Source organism: Macrobrachium nipponense, chromosome 33 (assembly GCF_015104395.2).
Source record: "Macrobrachium nipponense isolate FS-2020 chromosome 33, ASM1510439v2, whole genome shotgun sequence".
In the NCBI taxonomy this organism is placed as follows: Eukaryota; Metazoa; Arthropoda; class Malacostraca; order Decapoda; family Palaemonidae; genus Macrobrachium; species Macrobrachium nipponense.
The window spans coordinates 50,333,529-50,360,344 of record NC_087219.1 but is presented as its reverse complement, the minus strand read 5'-3'; the positions used below and the strand labels follow the sequence as shown (position 1 = coordinate 50,360,344).

Here is a 26,816-nt window from a genome sequence, read left to right as displayed (position 1 = left end):
GGACCTGCCGAAAGGAAGCCAGATCACCATGAAAAACCCGTAACCCTCCTTCGGCTTTTGACATGCCCTCTCCCTGGTTTCCCTGGGAGTCCGACAGAGGTCTAGGCCTAGAGGCGTTATGGGCCGATCTGACGTTCCCTCCTAACGAGAGAGAGGACGTGAAGCGTCCTCCTTCTCTAAAGCTTCTTAGAGGGGCGCGAGTCCTTCCGAGAGCTCCAACCCTTGCGCGGGGAGGACGCCTCGGAGGACGAGAAGCAATCCTTCAAGATTCGTGCACGTGCACGATCTTTAGCAGCCTGGGAAGCGTCAACAGGTTCTGCCGAAGGGACGCCAGATCGGTGGGGAGCCCCCGTAACCCTCTTGCGGCTTTCGACATGCCCTCTCCCTGAGTCCTGGGAGTCCGACAGAGGTCCAGGCCTAGAGGCATTATGGGGCCGATCTGACGCCCCCACTCCACACACAAGGGGCACTACACTTCACAACACTGATTGGAGAGCGAGCACTTTAGTCTAAGATTACTTGATGTAATCCTCTAGCATACACTTCTTCTAGGCCCGTAAGCCATACCACAGGGTTAGGCAAAATAAAATCTACAGGAGGTTAGAAGGTTCATTATTCTAACTTCTGTTTACTGTGGAGGAAAACTCCTGATTCTAACACGCTCTAAAATGCGTACATAAATCCTCCTTCTTCCGTAATCAGTCACACATTACACTAATACATTGAACTTATGCAAAGAAAACATGTAAACGTCATATATCTAAGCGAGTGTCTACCGAAAGTTCCGGTAGCCTCACCTTACCATGCAGACAACAAAGTCTGAAACTAGGCTAACTAGCTTCAGACATCAAATGCAATGAAAAAATTTACGATAGCGTATGCCTAGCCACAAATCCAAGTTAATAATCGAAAGAATAATTAGGATATTAAGCGGCTAATGAAGTTTTTCAAAATCCTTAGGCGGTAGGTCTGTAAACAGTTGTTTACCGACCGGCGACAGAAAAATATGAATAGAAAATGGGGAATAGTTCCTGATATCTGCCTGCCTCCCACGGCGGGAATGGGTACTACCACCTGGACCGACCCACCTGCGTGTGCCGCGAATTTTTAAATTCTGTCGGACTTCAGAAAATACAGCTATATATATATCTGTCAGGTAAGTTTCATGAACAAATTGTATTTTTCTCAATCAAAACATATGCCCCTCAATGGTAACTTTCCTCTTTTAACGACTTTCTTGTCATTGCAAATTCGGCCCCATAATTTCTTATGGTGCGAAAACAGAGGCCCAGGAACCGAAAACGATTGCGTCACACTACGGCGATAATCCGGCAGTAAAACATCTTCATATATCCAAAAAGTAAATAATAAAGATATATATGCGCATTACGATTATAACAATTACATGAAGAGCTGATAATCTGCATGAATAACTGGTAAACTGTTCTGCAAGAAAGTTGAGTAAAGCAATTATTTACAATAGGTACGAGAGTCAAGATGTCGTGACATCATAATACAAGACTTAAAATAACGTTTTAATTCCAAAAAATAATTACTTAAATTTGAGTCAGAATCGAGTTACTTTTTCAATAACGAATATTTTCAAATTAATCATCATAAATATGTAAAATAGTGATGTTTTACTATTTATTTAAAAAATTATCGAAGTGCACTCTTCGTCGTTGTCTTCTACCAAACCAGTTGTTTACTAACAAACAAGTCGATGAGAAACCGTTTTCCGATTGTTGTGATGAAAGTGCCCCAGCGTCTGTGGGTACAAGTGGTGTGCGGATTTATCACAGGAAATGGTTAGTTTATTGACACAAGCGACTCCGCAAACATCGAGATAGCGTCAATCTTCTAAATATTTCAAGTTGTAAGTAAAAATGATGAACGCGTTTTGGTGAGATTTGCACTGCGTTGGACACCGTTTTCACTACCCTCTGTTTAATGCTTTAAATTTGGCCTTAATTTCTAACTTTGGAGAAAATACTTACTTCGAAAGGAGAGTAGAGGTCTTTATCTCAGTTTCTCACCAACAACAAGTCGCGACTGATGCCCATCTCCGATGTCAGGAAGCGTTATAATGTACTTTTTTGGGGGTTGTTCATGTTGATCGTACATGGTCCACCCCTGTACCATGCGGTTTTTTACCCTAGTAGGTATAGGTAAGTAGGCTAATAGTGGCTCGTCGGGTATTTATTTGGAAACTGGAGTTTCCTATAGTATTTTGGTTGATAAGTTACTCTGTGATCTAAGTCACATGGCCTAGAAGCAACATGGTGAAACTGGACTACCTAGTTTCCTAACCACAACCACAGCCACCCTATCTCAACAATGGGGCGTTTTCGGAGGGCCAGTGACATATGGTTGATGCCTGTCAAGCATTTTTACTTAGAATATATTAAACCAAAAATCTAATAAGCCTTATTATTTTCCTTGGGTTCTTTTACCTGCAACGTAGTGATGTGTCTGTCATTGAATTTGTCCTCGACATATCTCAAAACGAGACTCGTTTTCCCTACACAGCCTTCTCCGAGCAGGACGATTTTAAAGTTATAACTTCGTGATCCTCCAGCTCCTGGCACAGCCATGACTTTTTGGGCCTCTTCAATCGACCGTGTTATAAAAGAAGCGGATTTGCCACGACTTTAATTCGAAAATAGAGCTTTTCTGATGCTAGCCACCTCTTCCCAACAATTGTAAACACAATAATCTCATGATAGCTCTGAATCAAATCAAGGCCTTTTGTTTAACAGCCTTAAATGAATGATTAACATATTAAAAAACCTAATGTATAATAAGTTTAAATTTATCCTGTCAAAAGTAGAACATAACTTTGGTGAATTAATTTGACACTATATTTTCGGTAATATGAGCAAAATGATGGGGGCGGATGTACTTGACACAAGCTTCCCACTATGCTTCTCCTTTCAGTTTTGAATGCCTCTTCATAATGATGTCACGTTATTATTATGCTAATAAAGCATTCTTTATTCGCCACTTCACTTATAGCTTAATTTTAAATACATAAGAACAGACGGTTCTTTCCTAACTTATATATAAAATGCGTTCATGAAAAATGTTTGGCAGCAATGTACCAATGACGAAATCACGTAAAGGAAAACAAACAATAGGAGAAATCGTGTATTTAAAAAGCTATGCTAGAAGATTTCAGTAATTCAATAGAATTAGAAAGGAATACATTTTGATTTGATACCAAAGTTAGTAGTTTTCATTGTGAAACATTGACAATTCAGTATAGATACTTTATTGGCGATTTGTGTCAAATTCTGCGCAGTAGATCTGCGCATCGATCCAGACTCGCCGCTGACGGAAGAAGCAAGGTTAGTGAAAATCAGCGTTTTTTATATTAAATTAATGCGAACAAGCATATTTTAGTATATATATGATGGATTTAGTAGCAATTTTGACATGTAATGTATCGGGGTAATTGTCAACTGTTGTAACACAGCAATAATGTAATTTTTTAAGGTTTTGATACACTCGTGGGTTCCATACCATTCTGCCAAGCTTTACCTATTATTTATCAATTATATTTTTGAAATTTACGTGTTGACAGTGCGCCTCCTCCGTAATATTAACCTTTGGGGCATAATGCAACGTTTCCTGAGCAAAACACTTTCAATTGTGGTGTGTTTGCTTTGTTTGAGGAGGAAGTTTTCCATGTTTGAGGAACGAATGATTTCAAAGTTTGACTCACCGTAGACGACTTTCGTACGGTAGTGTTTCAAATAACAAAACACTGAGGTCATTTTAAAGTTACGTCAAAGTCCGTAAGTTTTGTACTGGAATATCATGTTTTCATTATCTGACAAGATAGATGGGATGAAATGGGTTTTCAGTCAAGGGAACCAACTCTCCCAAAGGCCTGAAAGGGACCTCTAGTTTAGCCTTGGAAAATGTGGCTAATGTCAGGAAATGACATTTTGCTTAGTTAGGTACAGGCCACGTTTCCTTTTGTTTGGCATCCCAGGATAGGTAATGGTGTTGGTTATTGTTTGAGTAACTCTCTATCCAATCCAAGGCAGTAAGCTACCTAGGAGCTAGTCTTGATTGCATAGGTCCTACTAAGCCTGTCACTAATCTATTAGGCAAGTCAACTGGCTGTTGTCAGAAAACCAAAACGATCATACTGTAGTCTATTTTCATTCATATTTAAGTAAATATATAGGTAGCTACTTTTATATTTTCCATTATGTAATCGTATGTTTCATGTCACAGTTTAAAAAGAACAAAATTTCTGAATTTTGCCGCATTTTGGTTCAGGTTGTGCAATCCATGAGCATAGGGTAAATGACCGAGCGGCAACATAGCAGCCACCTCTTCCGGAACACAGTCACCTTCCTGAAAAAGTACTTGAATTCTACCATGAGCATCAGTCAAGGGTTGTGGCCCATCCAGGCAGCTTACCAAGGCCTCTACACTCATCTAGAATTGAGTGTTTTATCCTAAATTACGAATTAATGGCATAATTCAAGCACATTTGAGGGAAGTGGCTGTGTTCCGATTTAAATTACGAATTAATGGCACGAGTCAAGCACTTTTTGGGGAAGTGGCTGTGTTCCGATAGAGGTGGCCATTATGTCGTCACTTGGTATAGTTTACCCAGTAGATCTATATAGGGTAAAAAACCACATGGTACAGGGTTGGACCATGTACGATCAATGTGTACTACCCCAAAAAAAGTATATTATAACGCGTCCTGACATCGGAGATGGGCATCAGACGCGACTTGTTGTTGGTGAGAAACGGAGCTAAAGACCTCTACTCCGGTGTCAGGACGCGTTATAATGTACTTTTCTTGGGGTTGTATACATTGATCGTACATGGTCCACCCCTGTACCATGCGGTTTTTTACCCTAACTATGTTTCATTAGCCAATGGTTTTCATACATGTCTTCTCTTAGCTCACTGGGATATTGCTTAGCCTAGGCCAGGCTTGAATCTTGGTTATTACCACTTTTCGGGCATTTTACTGTTTAACCTAAGTGGGTCCTTGAATTAATATCATAGCTATACAGTTCATGCATCTACGTCAGTTTGTATTCCAGGTTATGTGTCCATAATGCAATGACTGAAGACTAGATGAAATCCCATTCACCCCTCTTGTTTGCCTGTTGTTTTTGCAACATGACCAGGTTATGATGACCTAGCTAGTGAAGGTAGTTTAGTTTACTATCTCCTTTGCTTCAAGTCAGTAAGGGCCTGGAGTTTCATACAAGGATTCCTACTTTTGACACCTTACCTCAACGTCCTTCCATACAATCTTGGTAGAGAGTACTATAAGAATTCTTATTTTAATGTTTTAGTCTGTCTAGCGCTTTTAATGTTCAAGGATAGGGGTACATCGCCACAAGGAATTGTGCCGCTTCGGTGACTGTTTACTAGAAATGGGTGAGTGAGAAAAATGTATATATTTCTGATAGGTTTGGATGTAATAGACATTATGTTTAAAAAAAAAAAATGAAGCATTTCTGGTGTATGAACTATACGCTGGTGGGCAAAAGCGAACAATGGCAGACGATGCTTTTACCTAATTTAACTTTGTCAAGTGTTTTGTGCACACTGCACATGTATGGCAGGGTAAGGTTTCTTTCTTGCTTATTACATTTATATGCATTCTTGTGTAGTGTGGTATTAATTTCTCACAAATATGAAATCATATTCTCAAAGTTGCTGATGCTCTTAAGTTTTTATCTGTTAACTTCACTTACTATGAGAGAAAAAACATTCCATGGCAACATTGAATATTTAAATTGAAATAGATGATATTTTACTTTCCATAAAGTTTTAAAATCCAGTTGTTTCAAACAATGTTGATACGAGGGCAAGCTGTCTTTGTCACTGCACTCTTGATTGTGGGTCTGAAATTCATTGGTCTTTTATCCCGATGCTGGAATTATAATTCTCTGTATTTATTGTTGGTATATGGGTTAAAATATGTGTATAAATATATAGGAATGTGGTGGAATACATAATAACATTGATTGGATCGATAGCTTGGCATACGTGATTTGGACTGTTTTTTGATTTTGGCTTAGATTTTTCCCTTAAAAATGTCTGGATGTAGTTCTGCTAGCGCCAGGGTGTGCTCGAAAGTGGAATGCAAGGTTAGGCTTCCAAAAGCCTTGGTTGATCCTCACACATTGTGTAAAGGGTGTAGGGGCAAGAGTGTAGATTTGATTTGCGCTGTAATGAGTGTGAAAGCTTAGATGATTTGCAATGGAAGACGTATGAATCCTACGTTAAGAAGTTAGAACGTGATAGGATTAGGAGGTCTTCCTCCAGGAGTAAGTCGGGTAGCAGACAGGGTATTAATGTATCCCCTTCTAACCCTCCTTTAGATTTTGTGTCTCCTAACCCTGTAGTGTTGCCTTCGGGCCCTCAAGTGGTGTCTGCGGAGGGTAATGCCCTTTCGCTTATTCTAGATTCATTGAAGACGCTTGAATCTAAAGTGCTTGCCCTTGAAAACAGGCAAAATAAGTGCAGTGATAGTGCCCCTAGTGAAGTGGAGGGGCGTCAGATCGGCCCTATAGCGCCTCTAGGCTGGGACCTCTGCCGGACTCCCAGGACTCAGGGAGAGGGCATGTCGAAAGGCCGAAGGAGGGTTACGGGGAACCCCCCACCCCGATCTGGCGTCCCTTCAGCAGTCCTGTGGACGCTTCCCAGGCTGCTAAGGAGCGTGCTCGAGGCACGTATCCTTAAGGATTGTTTCTCGTCTTCCGACGCGTCCTCCCCGCGCAAGGGGTGGGAATCTCGATCGGATTCGCGACCTCTGAAGAGGACTCTTCAAGAGCTGGACGCTTCACGTCATGCTATGTCTGAGTGGCATTCTTCTCCGGAAAGCGTAGCTTTTCCGCCCCAGAAGAAGTATAGGACGTCATCCGACGATGACGCCCTCGAGCGCCCCAGTCGCTCCTAGAGCCAGGCTGTTTCCTGGGAAGGAAGAATGACGTCCCCTCGCCCCTCTCCTCACAATGCGCAGCTCGTCTCGGTAAGGAGACATCTCAGACGGAGATCATCATTGCGATGCAGCGGCAACTGGACGCTTTACTGAAACAGAAGGAGACGGTCCCGCGTCGAAGGAAAGACGATAGACTGCCTATCAAGAGATCTAAGCAGTCTTCTCCAATGCTCCTTTTTCGTCCCCCGTCTTCTGATATTTTGCCCTCTAGACGTCGTGTTGCTCCCCAGGGTTCAGCTAGAGGTGACGGTAGACGCCAAGTTGGTTTAGAGAGAGTTCTCTGCAGGCTCCTCTCCCTTCCCGTAGAGAGGACGCTCGGCGTTCCGACTTCGACGCTTCTGCTGACGACGATTTGCGTTCTGCACCTCTGCGACATGACAGTGTGGACGCTCAACGTTATGTTAGTCGGGCAGTGGGTCAAGTTTCTTCGCTGGACGTTCGGAAGGACGCTTCGCGGGACGGTAGAAGAGTCTCTTTGATGAACGCTCCGTTGGACGCTTCGCTGGACGCTCGGTTGGACGCTGATTTGGACGCTCGAGAGAACGCTACATTGGACACTCAGATGGACGCTCGTAGACGTTCTAGTAAGACCTCTGTGGACGCGAATGTGGAAGTTCGCTGTCACTCGGATGTGGTTCCCGAGACTTTGGCACGTTCGCCTCTAAAGGTGACTCCTGAATCCTGTTACTGTTAAGGATCCGTTACCCTCGTCTTCTTTTCATCGTTCAGATAGGAGACTTGGAGCTAAAGGACTTCTGCCTCTTCCTTCGGACTTGCACTCGGGTAGGGAAGAAGGAGAACTTAGCGGTTCTTCGGAGGATGTTGATGATGATCAACCTGCTACGTCTGCCTCGTCAGATTATCAAGTTTTGGCACGACTACTTCGTGATTCGTTTGGCGATACTTTTCAGCCAGCTGCTCCTCCTTCTCAGTTTTCGTCGTCGAAGACAAGTAAGTCTCCAGGTTTCGTGAAGATGAGACGTCGTTATCTACGAAAAGAGCTTTGTTCCGACACGGCATACAAACCTTCGTCCTTTACAATAGGAAGGTACTAGCGGCAGCTGGATAGGTCGTAAGCTTTCGAACAAGGGGTTCGGTAGTTAACTGCTTGTCCGACAGGCGCGCGCGCGCGACTGGGAGGTAAACAAATCACTTTTGCTTTCGGCCTGCTGGCGTGTGGACGTGTATCATCGCTCTCTGCCCCGCTTCATCCGTCGTTTGCTTTCGGCATGATTGTGTTTTTCTTTTTCTATGTATCTAGTGAAACTGAATTGTAAGTACAATCATTTCATTGAATTCAATTGTGAATTAAAGGATCTTGGTTCACAACGCCCTCCGATTACCCGAGTGCCGGGACTGAAGGGCGTAATTGCGGGAATTCATTTTCCCAGAATGATCCTCGTATTGTGTATGCTCGGTGCCGAGGGCGGGAGCGCTCGCTCCGAGCGCTATATTGGGTTGGTTGGAAATGTGTAGAAGATTGAAATTCTTCGTAAAGTAAGTGCTCGTTTCATCTTATATTTTTTTGACCTGTATGCCCGTTGCCGAACGAATGCGCTCGGCACGGAAACTTATTCAGTATGAAAGTGGAATCGCAAGTACAGTATTCTTTTTCATTTTAATATATTATTTTTATTGTAGCAATACTCATTTTGGATCGGTTTCGAGCTTGCCCGGCAGATTGATCCTTCCCCCTTTTTATTTTGAATGAAGTGAAATCGCAAGTGCAGTTCTTTTTCATTTTCATTTTTTTTATTGAGATTGCATTATTGACTGGGATCAATGTTCGCTATTCACTGGGAATTGATCCTTCCCCTTTTTATTTGTATGAAGTGAAATCGCAAGCGCAGTAGTCTTTTCATTTTCATATATTTGTTGATTGCATCAATTCATTATGGATCAAGGTTTCCAGAAACCTTGATCCATAAAGGTAAGGAATGAAACCTTTCTCCCTTGCGCTCGGTACCGAGGGCGCAAATGCGCTCGATCCGAGCCCTTATTCATTGTGAAGTGAATCGTTTTGCAAGATGCATTTTCATTTTTGTTCCTTATTATTGATTGCATCAATATTATTTGGTTCAAGTTCGCTCAGTCAGGGAATTGATCCTTATGCCTTGTATTCGTGCCGATGGCACGATTGCTCTAGGGCTCTTATTTTGTTGTTGGGTACATGGGTACTGTGCGGGGGTGGGGAACGAGACCCCCCCCCCGCTCAGTTCCCACAGATGGCTCTTCCCCTTGGGGGGGGGGGGGGAGGTTATCGGCGTTCTTCTCCTCGCCCCCGATCCGTCGAGCGCGGGGGAGGGCGCTCGGTGCCCGATGTACAATTGTATTAGGGGTCTTCCACTCGTTCGGGAGGGATCAAACCCCCGCACGAGGGGATTTCCCCACAATTAATCGCTACTACTATTATTTCCGCAGGTGCTACTGCCACGAGGGTGGACCTCGGTGAGGTATGGGCGTCCTTCCATTTGCAGGGCGTGCTAGTGTCCAGGGGCTGCGGTTCTATGTCTGGGCCTACTGCGGTCACCCATGTAGTGGTGACCACGCAACCAGGTGACGACGTCCCTCCTCACCTGGTGTACTCGCCTCACGTGGTATCAGTCTTGCCCTACCCCGCTGTGAAGTGCCGTTCGCCGTACCGAGAGGTGCCGTGCCGCCGCCGCTCGTGGTTGCCGCGCTGCAGCGACCACACTTCCGCTGCCCTAGAACTCGCCCCTGGACCTGCCGCCGGTACCAGGATGTTGCTGGCTGCTGCTCCACTTCCTGTGTTTCCGGTGCTGCCTGCCGTACCTGCCGATTCTGGGATGCAGTTGCTGCGCTGGCTGTCCCTGCCGTTGCTGCGCTGGCTGTTCCTGCCGTTGCTGCGCTGGCTGTCCCTACCGATGATGTGCTGGCCGTGCCTGCTGTTCCTGAGATGCCCATACTCCTGCTGATGTCGGTCCCTGTTTCGTGGGTGGTACTACCCCAGACTGTGGTCTGTCTGTACAGGTGCGTCCGGGGCCCTGTGGCTTCGGCTACAGCAGCCCCGGCTCCGCCTGGATAGCAGATCTTACGTCTGTCCTGAGGAAGCTGACGAAGAAGAGGAGGAAGGTGTCGTGGTCGTCGTCTTCATCTTCTTCATCGTCGTCGGCCGCCGCCTCTTCCCCTTCGACTTCTAAGGCTTTACAGCCGAGGAAGAAGAAGGTCGCCTCCTCCCTCCTAAGAAGCTTCCTCGGGAGCTTCTCGGGACCCGTCTCACCTCGGTGGGACGGGAGGGTTCCTTCCGCTGGTCCTCCTGCTCCTTCGGGAGCGGGGGCCCGTCTCTTCTTCCCCGCAAGGAAGAAGACTACGAGGACCGAGGTGGTACCGGCTAACACCGTACTTCCTCGCCTGGTGTCAGTGGTGCTGCCACTGCATCAGGGTCCGTCTCGGCCTCTCGTTCGCTGGGAGGTACCGAGTGTACGGTCGCCTACCAGCGACCGTGCAGCCAGGAACCAGACCTCTGAGTCCGCTCAGCGTCAGGTTCACGGCACGGGGCGGAAGACTGGTGACAGCCGCTCACGCGACTCTCACCAGACCAGCTCTCGCTCTCCCGGCGAACAGCTGGCTACCCCGGGGACGTGACGGTCCACGACCGACCACGGGCTGAGGCTGGGAAGAGGTCCTCCCGTCGCCGTGCCAGCCACGGCTGGAACCAGCGACGTGACGTGCCGTGAGGACAAGCACCGGTACTCACTGTGACAGTGGAGCCTGCAAAAAAAAGGTCGCCTGACCGTCGCTCTACAGAGAGCGATCGGGTACGGCAACCAGCACCAGCTCTTCTGACACTCGAGATCGGGGCCGCTGTGCTCAGTCCAGCCGTTCTCCACAGCGAGACGGTTCGACCAGGCCTGCAGCTCGATCGCCACCGCGGGTTGACGATCGCCTGCAGCCCTCCAAGCCTGCTGGTTCTGCCAGCGAGCGAGGAGGGAGCGTCAGGTCTGCCTCTCCCGTACCTTCAACCTCCTCGGGTTACACCGGGAGGAGCGAGGTATTGAGGAGTGATCGTGAGGGGTGCGCCCCTCATGATCCCACCACGACGCCCTACGTGCCAGGCACGGTTCTTGGACCGGCCAGGACGTATGCGCAAGTGGATGGGGAAGACCGAGAGGGCTGTCGCTGTTCCCCCTTCTTAGGAGGAAGGTTCTCGGAATATGCTCTTGTTCGAAGGGCTTAACGGTCCCACTCTGCAAGATGCTGTGACTTCCGAGATCCAGAGGAACTTTGCCGAGGTTACGGCGCTGATTCGTCAGCACAATGACCTCGGGGAAGGATCGCCGCTCCCACCAGCAGAGCCACGTCTCGGCTCGAGTCGTTTTGGGGCCCGAGAGGGAACCCAAATCGACGGTGGTTCTGTCGCGATCGGAGCTTGCCGACTGTGTTGAGCCGGGTAGTCTCTCGTCTCCGGACAAGAAGGCTCTCTCAGTTCTGGACGGTCGAACAAGCTACTTCACCTCCTCTACTGCGACAGAGGCGTTTCTACGTGTCTTCGGACACCGTATTTAAAGACCCCTTCGGGTCTCCTGAGGTTTCGACCTCGACGAGGACTGGAATGAGTCGGAGCGGTATCGGCTCTCTCCTGTCAGGTGTCGATCAGCCCCACACAGACGACGTTCACAGTGGCGGCAGACCCTTACCTACAGTGAGAGTTCGTAACCCTCCTCGGGAAAACGTTTTCTCCTGACGATACGTTTTTCCCATACTCTGAGAGAGGCCATCGCCGCAAGGCGATGGCTGCTCCTACTCTTCTCCAACTGCTAGTTCCACTGGGAAGGCGAGCGAGTATCCATTTCCTCCCCCATTCCCTCTCTCCTTACGGCAACGAGGTCCAACAGCAGGCGTACGTTCCAGGGGCATCGAAGGACGTAGCATTGAGACAGACAGGAGATCAAGACCATGCTGAGCAAGAGAGCTGTAGAAATCGGCACGGATCAGTCACCGGGCTTTTACAGCCGACTCTTCCTGGTGGAAAAGTGTACGAGAGGCTGGCGCCCGGTGATAGATCTCTCTCCCCTGAACCGGTTGGTTCGCCAGACCCGGTTCACGATGGAGACGGCACGCGCAGTGCTCGGCTCTATCAGGGAGAACGATTACATGCTTTCAGTGGACTTGAAGGATGCGTATTTACAAATACCCATTCATCAGTCCTCCAGAAAGTACCTCCGCTTCATCCTCGACGGGACGGTGTACCAGCTCAGCCGCCACGTTGCTTCGGTCTCTCAACCGCCCCACAAGGTGTTTCACGCGAGTGTTCACCCTGGTGTCTGCTTGGGCCCATTCGCACGGGATACGTCTGATGGGGTATCTCGACGATTGGTTAGTCCTGGCGAGCTACCGCTCGCAGTTGCTACAGGACAGGGATCGACTGCTCGAGTTCTGTCGCGATCTGGGGATCGTTCTGAACTTCGAAAAGTCCGATCTCGAGCACAAGCAGAGGATGAAGTACCTGGGTATGCTGATCGACACGGTAGCAGAGCGAGTCTTCCCCGCAGACTCGCGGATCAGCAGACTCAGGCGGGAGGCAGCCAACCAGTTCCTGTCTCGGCAGGAAACAGTAGCTCAGCGATGGCAAGTCGTGATTGGACACCTGTCGTCACTCGGGAAGCCAGTCCCTAACGGGCGTCTTCACCTGCGGTCTCTTCAGGGAGACTGAAGGAGAGTGGTCACAGGCGAACGGATCCCCCAAGCTTTTCCATTGTCACGGACACAGGAGGTGCAGGCAGGACCTAGCCGGGTGAACTGGACGACAGGAACCCCTTAGAGGATGCTCCTGCGCACTCTCCCCCCGGGACATGCAGCTGCTCTCAGACGCATCGACCGAGGGATGGGCGCACACCTGGAAGAGTTGCGGACTTCAGGAGTGTGGTACGAGAACGACAAGCACCTTCACATCAATGTACTGAAACTCAAGGCAGCGTTCCTCGCTCTCCACGAGTTCCAGGACCGCTCGATGGGACACTCAGTGGTGTTGATGTACGTCAACACCACGGTGGTGGCTTACGTCAACAAACAGGGGGGCCTAGTGTCTCTCCCGTTGTATCAGTTGACGCGGCAGGTGCACGAGTGGGCCGAGGCGCACTCAATAAAGCTGTCGGCACGCTACATTCCAGGGAAGGAATGTAGTAGCAGACACGCTCAGCCGTCGGGATCAGGTGATAAGGACCGAATGGTCTCTACACCAGGACGTGGCGGAAGGCTCTTCGACCTGTGGGGGCGACCAGTCGAGGATCTGTTCGCCATCCGGCACATCAGGAAGCTCCAGGTGTTCTTCTCGGCCGTGCCGGATCCATGGGCAGCTGCAGAGGACGCTCTTCAACACCCGTGGGACAACCTCTTCGCCTATGCCTTTCCCCCGTTCAGCCTGATTCGCAAGGTGATCAGTCGAGCACTGGTCATCCCGAATCTCAGGATGATCCTGATGGCTTCCAAATGGCCACAGGCCATTTGGTATCCGGACCTGCTGGCTCTTCTCGCAAGAGAACCGAGAGAGATTCCCCATTGGCACAACAACCTTCTCGGCCAGCCACACGTCGAGCGTACCACCGAGCAGTCCAGTCCCTACGTCTTCACGGCTGGCTGTTATCCACCTTCTCTTGCGAACGAGAAGCTTTTTCGTAGCGCAGCAACAAGAGATGGCTGGAAACGTCCGTCAGTCCTCTGCAGCTGTGTACCAGGGGAAAGTCGGCCGTCTTCGGTGGTTGGTGTCGTAGACGGGGCCTATCTCTTCTCAGAGCCACTCTTCAGCAGGTAGCGGATTTCCTCGTTTTTCTTCGCCGAGGAAGCTCCTCTAAGTTCCCACAGTCAAAGGATACAAGAGCCAGCCTTGTCGCTCCTCCTGAAACTGACGGGATTGGACATCTCGAACTCGTTCGAGATCTCCTTGCTTAGTAGCAGCGTCCAAAGGTCTTGCCAACCCAGGGAACTCGAATGTCCCTCGTCCCCCCCTTGCCTGGAACCTTGGCGTCGGCGAAGAGAGTACGGGAGCGTCAAATGCAGATCAATGAATGTGGATGAGATGCTGCTTTGTCCTGGGAGGACGCTACGGCGCTATCTGAAGAGAACTCGACACCTCGGGCCTGAGTGTCGACGCCTCTTCGTTAGCAACGGGGTCGGTCAACAAGAAGAAGTATCAAGAACACTCTTTGCGTCCTGGCTGCGTGAGGTCTTCAGGAGGGCGTATGAGGCTGATGGTAGTGACGACATCCGTACGTCCCGTCCGAGAACTCACGAAGTTAGAAGTATTGGCCCCTCGTTGGCGTTTCGTAAGAACTTCTCCGTGGCGCAGGTATGGAAGGCAGGGGTCTGGTACAACCAGACCACCGGCAACTTCCTTATACCTCTTGGATATTGCCCATAGGTCCTTGGATCGGTTTCCTTAGGACCCGTGGTGGCTGCTCAACACGTCGTCTAGCTAACCCAGACCCTAGCAGCTGAACAGCATCGAGTCCTGGTGTGACTGTATGAATAGATAGTGATGAGAAAGTGACTGGCTTCTCTTTCTATCTTTTTCTACCCTCTACCTGTGGGTGAGGGATACGGTCATCACCCTGCTGGATAAGACGAGATGCCGGTGATCTATATGACAGGGCCCCATCCCCTACCTCACCCTTTTCACGAGGGATGGGAGCAGAATATCCACCACTTCCTTCTACAAGGGGGGGAAGTGGATGCCTACAAGAGTCAAAACCATGACTTTAACTTTTGCTCCTGTACAGGAACAAGTTCTTACATTGCTGGTACGAAGAGATACGCTTGCCTCTCTCTTAGTACTCGGTCCAGAGGTCTGACCATTGATCCTGCGGTGCACACCGCCCCGATCAATCGACAGAGGCTTGGATCCCTCCCTCGCTCTTACGACCAGGGAGGCTTCCAAGGTTGGGCGAACACCAGTCTGTTCACAAAAGACTCAGATTCCAATTCCCACCCAACCAAGAAGTGAGTCTTCCTATTGTAAAAGGACCGAAGGTTTGTATGCCGTGTCGGAACAAATGACAATTTGTCTAAATTGCATTTTTCCTAACTATACAAACCAACCTGAGGTCCTTTTACACATGAGCCCCACCTCATGCCACCCCTCTCTGCAGGTTTTTGCTTGGGCCAAAAGCAAAAGTGATTTTTTTGCCCTACCCTATCCAGGCGCGCGTCTGGCGTCCTTGTCGGACAAGCAGTTAACTACCGAACCCCTTGTTCGAAAGCTTACGACCTATCCAGCTGCCGCTAGTACCTTCCTATTGTAAAAGGACCTCAGGTTTGTATAGTTAGGAAAAATGCAATTTTAGACAAATTGTCATTTCCGGAAGGTAAACGCCTGGATGGAGTCTAGGAAAGCAAAGGAAGAACTACTTTCGCCCTGCCTCCGTCTAGACTTAGCGGTAGGCAGGGATGTGGTATGAGACAGGCGAGGAATTAGGATTGAAGGTTCCTACGTCGGCTCAAGGTGATTTCGCCAGCGTGGTGGATGCCTCAAGGAGGGCCCTTTTAGCATCGGCTAAGGTTTCTTGGACGACTTCCGAACTGGACCATCTTTTGAAGGGACTATTTCGGTCCTTAGAAGTTTTCAACTTTTTAGACTGGTGTCTTGGAGCCTTAGACAACCAATCTCGTAAGCCAGACTCGATCAGCTTGGGGAGCTGTCCAGTGTATTGTCATGCATGGACAGGGGCCGTCAGGGATGGCTCAGAGGAGTAGCCTCTCATTTTTTCAGCAGGGGTTCTTAAGAAAAGGTCGCTTTATTGCAACTTCGCGGCTAAGTCTGTCTCTCCCCGCTCAGAGGACAGAACTTTTGTATGCTCCCTTCTCGAGTCATCTCTTCCCCCAAGCTATGGTGAAGGATCTGGCAGTGAGTCTGCAGGAGAAAGCCACACAAGACCTGTTGGCTCAGTCTTCGAGACGTCCGGCTGGACCTTCAACGTCGTCTGGAACGCAACAGTTTAGAAAGCAGAAGCCCTTTCGTGGAGGGACTTCAGCTAGATCGTCTCCTCGAGGAAGAAGCCTTCCTAGAGGTAGAGCCCCTTCCAAGTCTAGGGGTAAGAAGTGAGAGATCGTGCCTTCAGTCACCGGTAGGAGCCAGGCTGCAGTTGTTTGCAGAAGCCTGGAGAGTAAGAGAGGCCGGACACCTGGTCTCTCGACGTCATAGAGAGGGGTTACAAAATCCCTTTCATAAGCCGCCCCCTGTTGACTTCCACTCCCAGGGACTTGTCCCCATCGTATCCGCTAACAAAGCGAAAGATTCTTTTCGACCTGCTCGAGCAGATGCTCGAGAAAAAGAGCAGTGGACAGGTTTTAGACCTGGCAACGCCAGGATTTTACACATGATTGTTTCTTGTACCCGAAACAATCGGGAGGGTGGCGGCCCGTCTTGGATGTAAGTCGTCTAAACCTCTTTATAGAGAAGCAGAGGTTCAAGATGGAGACACCTCAGTCAGTTCTCAGGGGTGGCCTTAAGACCTGGAGATTGGATGGTATCACTCGACCTCCAGGACGCCTACTTTCATGTCCCGATACATCCCCAATCGATGAAGTACCTTCGGTTCGTATTGAAAGGGAAGGTCTTTCAATTCAGGGCGCTTTGTTTCGGACTGAGTACGGCCCCTTTTATCTTCACCATCTTAATGAAGAACGTGGCGAGGTGGCTCCATCTTTCCAACATCAGAATCTCGCTCTATCTAGACGACTGGCTCATACGAGCCTCCTTGCAGACCCGGTGCCTGAAGGATTTGAAGACGACTCTGTCTTTAGCTGCGTCCCTGGGACTTCTGGTGAACTTCGAGAAGTCACATCTGACCCCAACACAGTCCATCGTGTATCTGGGGATTCAGATGGATTCAGTGGCTTTTCGGCTTTTCCGTCCCAGGAACGTCAGCAACAAGGCATAGAAAAAAGTGTTAGCCTTTCTAGGAAAGATTCATGCTCGGTGAGGGAATGGATGAGTCTGCTGGGGACCATTTCCTCGCTGGAGAAGTTTGTTTCCCTGGGGAGGCTACACCTCCGACCTCTTCAGTTCTTTCTGTCGGACAGCTGGACAGAAAAGGACAACTTCGAAATGAAGTTAAACATCTCAGAAGAGGTGAAGAACCATCTAAGATGGTGGCTCGATCCGTGGAAGCTGTCAGAAGGAGTATCCCTCAAGCTTCAGAACCCCGACCTAGTGTTGTTCTCCGACGCGTCATCCACGGGGTGGGGAGAGCAACTCTAGGGGGGGAGGAAGTGTCAGGTACCTGGAGAGGGGAACAGGTAACCTGGCATATCACTTGCCAAAGAGCTGGCAGTGGTTCAATTAGCGCTCCAGTTCTTCCAGAACAAAGTCTCCCGTCGTGTGGTTCAGATCAACTCGGACAACACCACAGCCCTGGCATACTTGAAGAAACAAGGAGGAACACACTCTCGCTCCCTGTTTTCTCTAGCAAAAGAGATCCTGCTTTGGGCAAAGGAGAGAGAAGTCACGATATTGACAAGATTCATTGCCGGAGTCGAGAACGTCCGGGCAGATCTCCTCAGTCGACAAGGACAGTTATTGCCGACTGAGTGGACTCTCAATCAAGAAGTATGCCAGGAACTGTGGGGTCTTTGGGGATGCCCCTTAGTGGACATCTTCGCACATCAAGGACGGCGAGACTTCCTCTGTATTGCTCCCCGGTTCTCGATCCGGGAGCAGTAGCAGTAGACGCCCTTCTATGGGATTGGACGGGCCTGGATCTCTACGCTTTTCCCCCCTTCAAGATCCTGGGGGAGGTGATGAGAAAATTGGCAGCATCGGAGGGGACGAGGTTGACCTTAATCGCCCCCTTTTGGCCCGCAGCGATATGGTTCACAGAGGTGATGTTCTACCTAGTGGATTATCCGAGATCTCTTCCGTTAAGGAGAGATCTACTCAAACAGCCCCACTTCGAGAGGTACCACAAAAACCTCTCCGCTCTGAGTCTGACTGCGTTCAGACTATCCAAAAGTTGGCCAGAGCGAGAGGTTTTTCGAAATCAGTGGCTAAAGCTATCGCCACCGCGAGGAGACCATCATCAATCGCGGTTTACCAATCGAAGTGGGCAGCCTTTAGAAGTTGGTGTAAGAGAAAAGGAGTTTCCTCTACCACTACCTCTGTGAGCCAGATCGCCAATTTCTTGCTTTATCTGAAACAAGATCTAAAGTTGGCAGTGTCAACTATTAAAGGCTACAGAAGCGTTCTATCTGTAGTCTTTCGCCATAGAGGTCTTGACCTCGCTAACAATAAGGATCTCCATGATCTATTGAGATCTTTCGAGACGACCAAGGTACCACTACCGAAGCTACCTTCGTGGGAACCTGGATGTGGTCCTAAATATTTGATGTCAAATCGTTTTGAACCTCTTTCATCTTCGTCTCTACGAGATTTGACGAAGAAAACTGTATTCCTAACTGCTCTGGCGACGGCGAAGAGAGTTAGCGAAATACAGGCTATCAGCAAACACGTCGGTTTCAAAGGGCATAATGCAGTCTGCTCTTTGAATATGTCGTTTCTGGCCAAAAACGAAAACCCTTCCAATCCGTGGCCTAGAACATTCGAGATCTAAGGGTATGGCAGAGATCATTGGTCAAGAGCCAGAAAGAGTCCTGTGTCCTGTTAGGGCTCTTAGAGAGTATATTCGTAGAACGAAGGATTGCCGAGGTTCTGCAGAGAACTTATGGTGTTCGGTCAAGAGACCAAAGATGTCCAAGAATGCACTGGCATTCTTTTTAAGAAACACCATTAAAGAGGCGCACGCTTCTTGCAAAGACAGGGACTTGAAGATACTTAAAGTAAACGCGCACGAAGTAAGGGCTATTTCGACCTCAATAGCCTTTCAGAAAAACATGGCTCTTAAAGACATTTTAAGTGCTACTTTTTGGAGGAAGTAAACTCAGTGTTCGCCTCTCACTACCTACGGGTAGGTGAGAACGACCTATGAAAGCTGTTACTCTCTCGGACCATACGTCGCCGCAGACACTATTTTGGGGGCAGGAGGTAGCACTCATCCTTTCCCATAGAAAAGGGTAGGTGAGTTTTTAATATTTGGTATGTTTTTGGTTGTAGGGTCGGCTGCCGAGTACAGTCGTCCCTTCCTTTAGCCTTTGGTATATGGGAGTTTGTTGTTAGGCTAACTTAGGTGGTGGTTTTTGCCTCGTTGCCCTCGGAAGTATGGTCATGGTCTAGTCACATTGTGGTCCCGTCCCCGTTGACAGATCATCTAGAGCGCACCAACTACATAGGTCACTACCTTGTTGGTAACTCTAGTGAAGCAGAAGCAGGCTTGGGTGACATAGTAATCACGAAGTCAGCCTATGCTAAACAGGTAAGGAACCAAGATGTCAATTATATACATTTATATGTTTTCTAAAATCCTTTTTTCTGTCTCTCCCACCGCCAAAGGTGGGATTCAGCTATATATATATCTGACAGGTAAGTTTCATGAACAAAATGATATTGTTAAGATACAATAAAGTTTGTTCATACTTACCTGGCAGATATATATAATTTTAGTACCCACCCACCTCCCCTCAGGAGACAGCGGAGATAGAAATCTGATAGAAAATGGGAATGGTTCCTGATACCCGCCTCCCAGCGGCGGGAATGGGTACTAACCACCCTAACTCCCACTACGTGTGTCGTAAGTTTTAGAAATTCTGTCGGACTTCAGAGAATACAGCTATATATATATCTGCCAGGTAAGTATGAACAAACTTTATTGTATCTTAACAATATCATATTTTCTATGTAGTGAAGTCTGAATATTTCAATACACAAATGCATTTATGCTCTAATATTTTGCATAAAATAGTGTTATTTCATAAAGATCAACTTCCAATTGAAAGTCATCGGAACGTCGCTCTCAGCAATGGTTGGCAGACATTTCAATGGTAGTGAAGACAAGGTGGTGCTAGGTTCTGTGTCTTATGAACTTAGCAATACTATTACTCATTTACTGAGCAAGTGCTTTACCGTGTACCTCCTGAGCAATTTTAGCCAGGTTACAAAGTGCTCTGATCTGACCCACTGCTCTCTTTCTCCTTTCCTTGTAACTTTCGCTGGGGTTACATTGCCAGGATACTAGGCTTCCCTTTTCTCCCCTATTCGTGCAACAACACATAACTTAACCATTGCTTGTAAATAAGTCGCAGATTAACTTGAATGATTTAACGTTCTTCTGATAAGGTAGAAGAGCAGAAATGGCTTTTTGCCCACCAGCAGTGTTATTGTTTAGAAAAGACATATTGATGATTCATATTTGGCCAAATTTAATATCACTTTGGATCACAAATGCTTGATTAACCTGTAGAACTTGCCTTATCTAAAAGTAGTGGGATAACGGAGTTTTTGGATGGGATATGACATAAATTAATATTCTTACCTGACCCAAAGGGAAAAAGGATTGCTTTGTCAAACTTAACTTTATCTAGCCCAAAAGCTGTAGTTTCCTGGGGTTTTCTTTGATAGAACCAGGGATGTATTACAATAAGGAGACTAAATAATTGGGTCGGAAATTGCTCCCATCTTCATCAAAATTCAGTAAAAAATTGGTTGTTTCCCTTGAGTCCTGGTTTTGTTACAAGCTCTGCAGCAGTCATTCTCCAAATAGCCTATGAAGCAAGGGGCTGAGTGTTATAAAGTGAGGGGGGAGTAAGAAACAGTTTTCACCTTCTTCCTCCCACTTGTCTTTTAAATTTTTCCTCTTTGTACTTTCCAACATCACCTGTGTGAAATTTATGAACCACTCAAGGTGGTGTTCAGAAGTTTCTGCTCTTGGTAACTTTGGGATCTCCCAGATTGAGCCTTCAGCCGTAGGAGTACTAATTTAGGATTATCCCTGGGAGAAATAGTTGATCCAATTACAATTTTCATACAATTCTTGTCTTCAAGCCTTCCTTTAGGGTATTCATTCAGTAATGATTTTTGGTCACAAATTTTGTTACTTTCCAAGTGTTTTGAATGGAAGATAGTAAGGTATGGTTAGGAAAGATGGTTCTGGTCTTCTACTTTCCCTTTGTCTCCCAGCTCTTCCCCTTCTATCAGGAATGTCATATGCTTGATCAGTTGCTATTCCACCTCCCTCCTATAACCTGGGTATCTTGGGAAAGAGTGGGTCCACCCTCAGAACTCCCCCTTTAGGTTCTTCTGAATCATTTTTGGTTACAGTGTTTGGTTTGTAAGATGGTTTCACATTGCTTGTGCTTTACATCATGTAGATTCAGATACTAAGTAAGCTTAAGCTAGCTGGCATGAGCATGTGTTTATCCTCAGTTGATCCCCTTTCTTGTTTATCCTCAGTTGATCCCCTTTCCAACTTGCGTTCCAACTTGCCCTCTGTGATAACTCTTTTAGCATTGCTGGATGAAGTGAGGAAAGTGTTTGAGAAATATACACTGGAAGTTATACAGCATATGACCAGTGTCCTTCCTTAGCTGTTATAATTCAACCAGCGGCTTGATGATGAGCTAATCATGTATGTCTGCCAAATGAAGTAGTACCTGCATAATGAGGACCAAGTTGGCTTCTATGACCTGATCTGAATGACAATGCCATATTGGTTTGTGGATTCCTTTAAAATAACTGAACAAGAAAAGCACTCGACTTGCAAACTACACAAGAGTTCAAAAGTGTAAAATGTGTAAGAATTACTCACTATGCTGGAAAGATGTTAAATTGTTCTTCCCAGCACCATACTGGAATCATTTAGGTTAAATCTTTATTGCTTCATTATCAAAACTAGATCTAGCTTTGAGAACCATGGAACTAAACATTCACTAGTTGGCAGTCCTGCACCTGTGATAGGGATCACTTGGAATAGTGTAGAAGAGAGATCTTGGTTGTAAATAGATTCTTCATTGTCATATCAATATGTGCATGCAAGTTTTATTTATTTATTTAGTTTTTTTAGAAAAATTGTCTCAGATTATGATTCATTGATACATTAGGCCCCTCATATTTGTTGGGGAGGGGTACCAGAACCCCCCCCCCCCTCCTCAAAATGTTTATACCTGAGTATATTGATAGTTTTATGACAAAAATACTAATTTGTGAATACTTTTCTGTGAAAAGTACCCCAAATAGGCAAATTTTCTGCAAATAAGGGGTATATACGGCCCGTAGAAAAATCAGCGAATAGAAGAGTCCGTGAATTGGGAGTCTGTGAATAACGGGGGTCGACTTTATGCAGCTGGAACAGGAGTTTCAAGTCCATAATTGTATATGAACTACAACACTTCATTTATTAAATCTAATCACCAAGGTGCAGCAACTCAGCAGGTGCATATCCCTAAGAGGTTGAGAACCTCTACATACTCTGGATATATGAACCCCAAGTCTTCTTTCATAATCCCAACTCAAACCAACCTAAGCTTGTCCTATGTACCATAGGAAAAGTGAGATACTAGTCTGGTTTTTTGGAGGTGAGGGGTGTTGATTTTTACATTTTAACTGCCGGCAACTAATGCACTAATGTTTTAACAAGCCATTGATTACATGTTCCAGCTATCACTGGAAATATGCCAGGGTGACAGACGTCTGGTCTACAAATTCAAAAAAGATACTAAAACACTGTAAATCATAACTTGACAAATAAATAAGCTTGCTGGATGGACAAAATGAGGGCTGAAGTAGGGCATCTAAAAATGAACGAGGAGGATGATGAAGCAAACTTATCTAGCTTAGTTTTGTAGTACCTGTGTAGATTACCATCACCTTTGTGGGGATTAGATGCAGACCTGGTCACTGCTTGTTTGTTTAAGTAGCGTCAGCTGCGTACAGTTGCACAAATTACAATAGAATGTATCTTAGCTAAGTTTCTTGGTTGTTTCTAGTATATCTTAGCAGCAAAAGATAATACTTCTCATTAATTATGTACCCAGGTATGGTGGAAATCATAGCATAAATTCAATTCCATCTCCATTTTCTAGCCATGTAGCTCCCACATGTGTTCTATCCATCATAAGGAATAACTTGAACAGAAGATTTTCCACTTACCAGACTTGACTCCAGTGGTTCCACTACTGAGTGGTTTGTCATAATTCATGTAACCTCTCACTATCTTAGATAAAAGAAAAATCTTTCTATGTGAAACAAGCAAGTGCCCATATGGTTTGTCCTGCAGCGAGGACAGCTGTCTAGTCTGGATGTAAGTTCACAAAACCAAGGGGAGTGCCTCAGTGGCGTGATCGGTATGGTCTTCACCTGCCACCTCGGTGGCCCTGGGTTCGATTCTCAGGTATTCCATTGAGGTGTGAGAGATGTGTATTTCTGGTGATAGAAGTTCACTCTCGACGTGGTTTGGAAGTCACATAAAGCTGTTGGTCCCGTTGCTGAATAACTACTGGTTCCATGCAACGTAAAAACAACATACAAACAAACAAAACCAAAGGCTTTGGCCCATCGCTAACCTTTTGGAGAGACTTTTTGCTTTTGCATGTACATAATGTGCACAGCTTTCTAGCAGCTCCAGATTACTGAATCTTCACCATTTTTTGAACAAGCATTGTCATTTTCAAGTCTCTCCATCTTCTCCCTTCCTTTTTTTTATGATAAATGTTTTAACCATTGTCTTTCACTATTTTGTCACAGGGCTATTTGCCAGTTGGTAGTAATTGTAAAGTTAGGTTAATGAATTGGTAATTTCATACAATCAACTTACCTGTCAGATATATACTTAGCTAAGACTCCGTCGTCTCCGACAGAAATTCAAATTTCGCGCCACTCGCTACAGGTAGGTCAGGTGATCTACCGGCCTGCCCTGGGTGGCAGGACTAGGAACCATTCCCATTTTCTATCATATTTTCTCTGTCGCCGGTGGTATCAACATTGTTGTTACTACCTCCTGACCTGAAATCTTATTTCAAAGCTTTTGATCATCGTTTCATCGGACTTTTTGGTGACGTACCTGGATCGTGGTTTTTGGCATTCGCTACTGTGGACTGAATTTGGAATTGCTTTTTTATTTTTCTCAGTATGTCTGATTCAAGTGTTAGTGTGAGAATGTGTGTGAATGTAGGCTGCAAGGTGAGGATACCGAAGGCTTCGGTTGATCCTCACACTGTATGTCGTAAATGTAGGGGGATTGAATGTTCTTCAACTAATACCTGTCATGAATGTGAGGGGTTGAATGCTGAAGAATGGAAGACGCTAAATTCTTACTTGATGAAGTTAGAGAGGGATAGAGTTAGACGTGCAAAGGGTGTGTGTACAAGGCCTATTGAGCCTTTTATTGAGTCTATCTCTCCTAATGTTGATGTTTTTGATTCTCCCTTTGTGTCGGGACATTCACAGGCTTTGCAATCAGAATCGGCCTCTGAAATCGCCGACCTGAAGGCTACTATCCACAAGATGAGGTCCAACATGGCGGCCTTACAAGGTAAGGATAGTGACAGTGATGTGTTCAGTAAAGTGAGTGCTCCCATTGTTGTGGAGGGGGCGTTTGATTGTCTCTGCGACGCTCCCAGGCCTAGACCGCTTCCAAGCTCCTATGCCCAGAGGAGAAGGAAAGTCGAAAGCCTTAAGGAGGTCGTAGAGAATCCCCAATGGTCAGACGTCCCTTCAGCAGGCTCTGTCTCGCTTCAGACTGCTCAGGACCGCTTTAGGAAAAGCGTCCTGCGAGAGAGTTTCTTTTCTTCTCCCTCTCCTTCACCTAAACGAGGGTGGAAGGACTCGAATCTTTCCAGGCCCCTGAAAAGGCATTGGAAAGAACCTTCTTTGAACTCGAGCCCAGAGCGCTTCTCTGATGAAGCTCCCTCCTCGATCAAATAGGCGAAGGTTGTGTCGACGTCTCCCTATATGTACGTAGCGGATCGTTCTCCTTCGAGGTCTCCCTCTCCTCCCATTGAAGAGGACGCGGGAGAAGCTTCTAAGAGGATCCTACTAGCTGTTCAAGAGCAGCTAGCCTCCTTGGCAGGAGTTCTGGCTAGAGATCCTCCTCGCAAGAAGGACGTTGCTCTTCCTATCAAGAAGTCTCGTCTTCTTTCCCCTGCCAGGCGCGAGGCACCTTCCAGGCTTGAAGCTTCCTCTTCCAAGCATGTAGAAGAGGACATGCATTTCAGAACAAAGGCATATGCCAAGCGCGAGGCTCCGGCCAGGACGCCAGCCGGGCGCGAGGCGTCATCCAGATGCGTGGAGCCAGCCAGGTGCGAGACGCCAGCCAGGACGTCAACCAGGCGCGAGGCGTCATCCAAGCGCGAGACACCAGCCAGGCGTATGGCGCCAGCCGAGCGCAAGGCGTCTTCCAGATGTGAGGAGCCAGCCAGGACGCCAGCAGGACGCGAGGCGTCTTCCAGGCGCAAGGCGTCATCCAGATTCGAAGAGCCAACTAGGCATGAGGCGCCAGCCAAGCGCGAGGCGTCTTACAAGCGTCAACCGTCATCCAGACTTGATACGCCAACCAGACGTGAGGCGCCAACTTTTGTCAAGAGGGACTCTGTACACTCTCTTAGTCCCTCTCCTATCAGGAGTTTGTCTCCCTCAGATAGAAGACTTCCTGATTTTGCTGCGGATTTTCCTTTGGACCCCGAGATAGACGAGAATTCAGAAGACGAGGCTTGCGGTAGGGAAGGACTTTCAAGCTACAAAGTCTTGACAGCCCTTCTTCTTGAGGAATATGGGGACGCGTTAACTCCTGCCGCTCCTCCCTCTCCGCGCTCTCTGTTTTCAACCGCAAAGTTACCTAAATCTTCGTCTTTCCTTAGAATGAAGCCTACCATCTCTATGAAGAGGGCTCTTCAGTCACTGAATGCTTGGATGGATACGAAGAAGGAGCTTGTCAGGAGGGTCTTCTGCATGCCCCCAGCGAGACTCACTGGCAGAGGGGGCATTTGGTACCAAACGGGAGAGAATATGGGTCTTTCTCTCCCGTCCTCGGCTGAAGCAGATTTCTCTACTTTAGTGGATGCGTCTAGAAGACACGGACTGAACTCTGCCCGTGTGACTTGGGGCATTTCGGAACTGGATCATCTGTTTTGGAAGTCTTCAATTTCTTAGATTGGTCCCTTGGGGTGATGTCCAAGAAGGCTCATGACGCAGAGGGTCTCGACCCAGAAGTACTCCTTTGTATACTGTCGTGCATCGACAAGGCAGTACAAGATGGCTCCTTAGAAGTCTCCTTTTTGTTTGGAGCGGGACTGCTTAAGAAGAGGACAGTTTTCAGTGCTTTCTTGACCAAGGCGGTCTCCCACTCTCAGAGGGCAGCACTTATTTACGCTCCCATGTCTGACTTTTTGTTTCCTTCTCAGTTAGTGAAGGACGTTTCCCGATCAATAACTGAGAAGGCGACTCAAGACCTTCTCATTCAATCTTCAAGAAAGAAGAGACCTGCTGCAACGGTTGAGAAGAAAGGGCCGAGTATGTCTCTTCAGCCCTTTCGAGGAGGCCCTCCCTCCAAAGCTCCCTCTAAAAGGAAGGCTCCTGAGAGGAGAGGTAGATCTGCCTTCCGTCCCTTTAAGAAGGGAAAGTTAATCTACGCCCCTCCAAACACCAGTAGGTGCCAGGCTCCTAGGATTTGCGGAGGCCTGGGCACGCATCAACATGGACGCCTCATCAATGTCTGTGAGAAGGAAGGGATACCTTATCCCCTTCCAGGACAGTCCTCCCCTGACTTCAATTCCGCGGGAACTGTCAGCCAGATACAAGGACCCTGTGCTGAGGGATACTCTTCGACTGATGGTGGATCAGATGTGGGACAAGAGAGCGATAGAACTAGTGCTAGATCAAAACTCCCCGGGGTTTTACAATCGCCTTTTTCTGGTTGCAAAGGCCTCGGGGGGCTGGAGGCCAGTACTAGACGTCAGCACTCTGAACATATTTGTTCAGAAGGAGAAGTTC

General features: G+C 47.4%; 2 protein-coding genes across 3 annotated transcripts in view; one reads left to right on the top strand and one right to left on the bottom strand.

Moving 5' to 3' along the window:
• Window positions 1–2,877, bottom strand: part of LOC135203168 (ras-related protein Rab-21-like) — a 60,430-nt gene extending 57,553 nt beyond the window's left edge. The window contains exon 1 of one of the 2 annotated variants that reach the window (XM_064232861.1): window positions 2,454–2,877. In XM_064232861.1, coding sequence (XP_064088931.1) covers window positions 2,454–2,594 — 141 coding nt within the window. In that variant the 5' untranslated portion in view covers window positions 2,595–2,877. The remainder of the gene's footprint in view (window positions 1–2,453) is intronic. The other variant, XM_064232862.1, reaches the window with a different exon arrangement.
• Window positions 2,878–3,278: 401 nt separating this feature from the next.
• Window positions 3,279–26,816, top strand: part of LOC135203167 (SIN3-HDAC complex-associated factor-like) — a 155,584-nt gene continuing 132,046 nt past the window's right edge. Inside the window, exon 1 of the mRNA XM_064232858.1 lies at window positions 3,279–3,347. The gene's annotated coding sequence lies outside the window, so the exon portion shown is untranslated. The remainder of the gene's footprint in view (window positions 3,348–26,816) is intronic.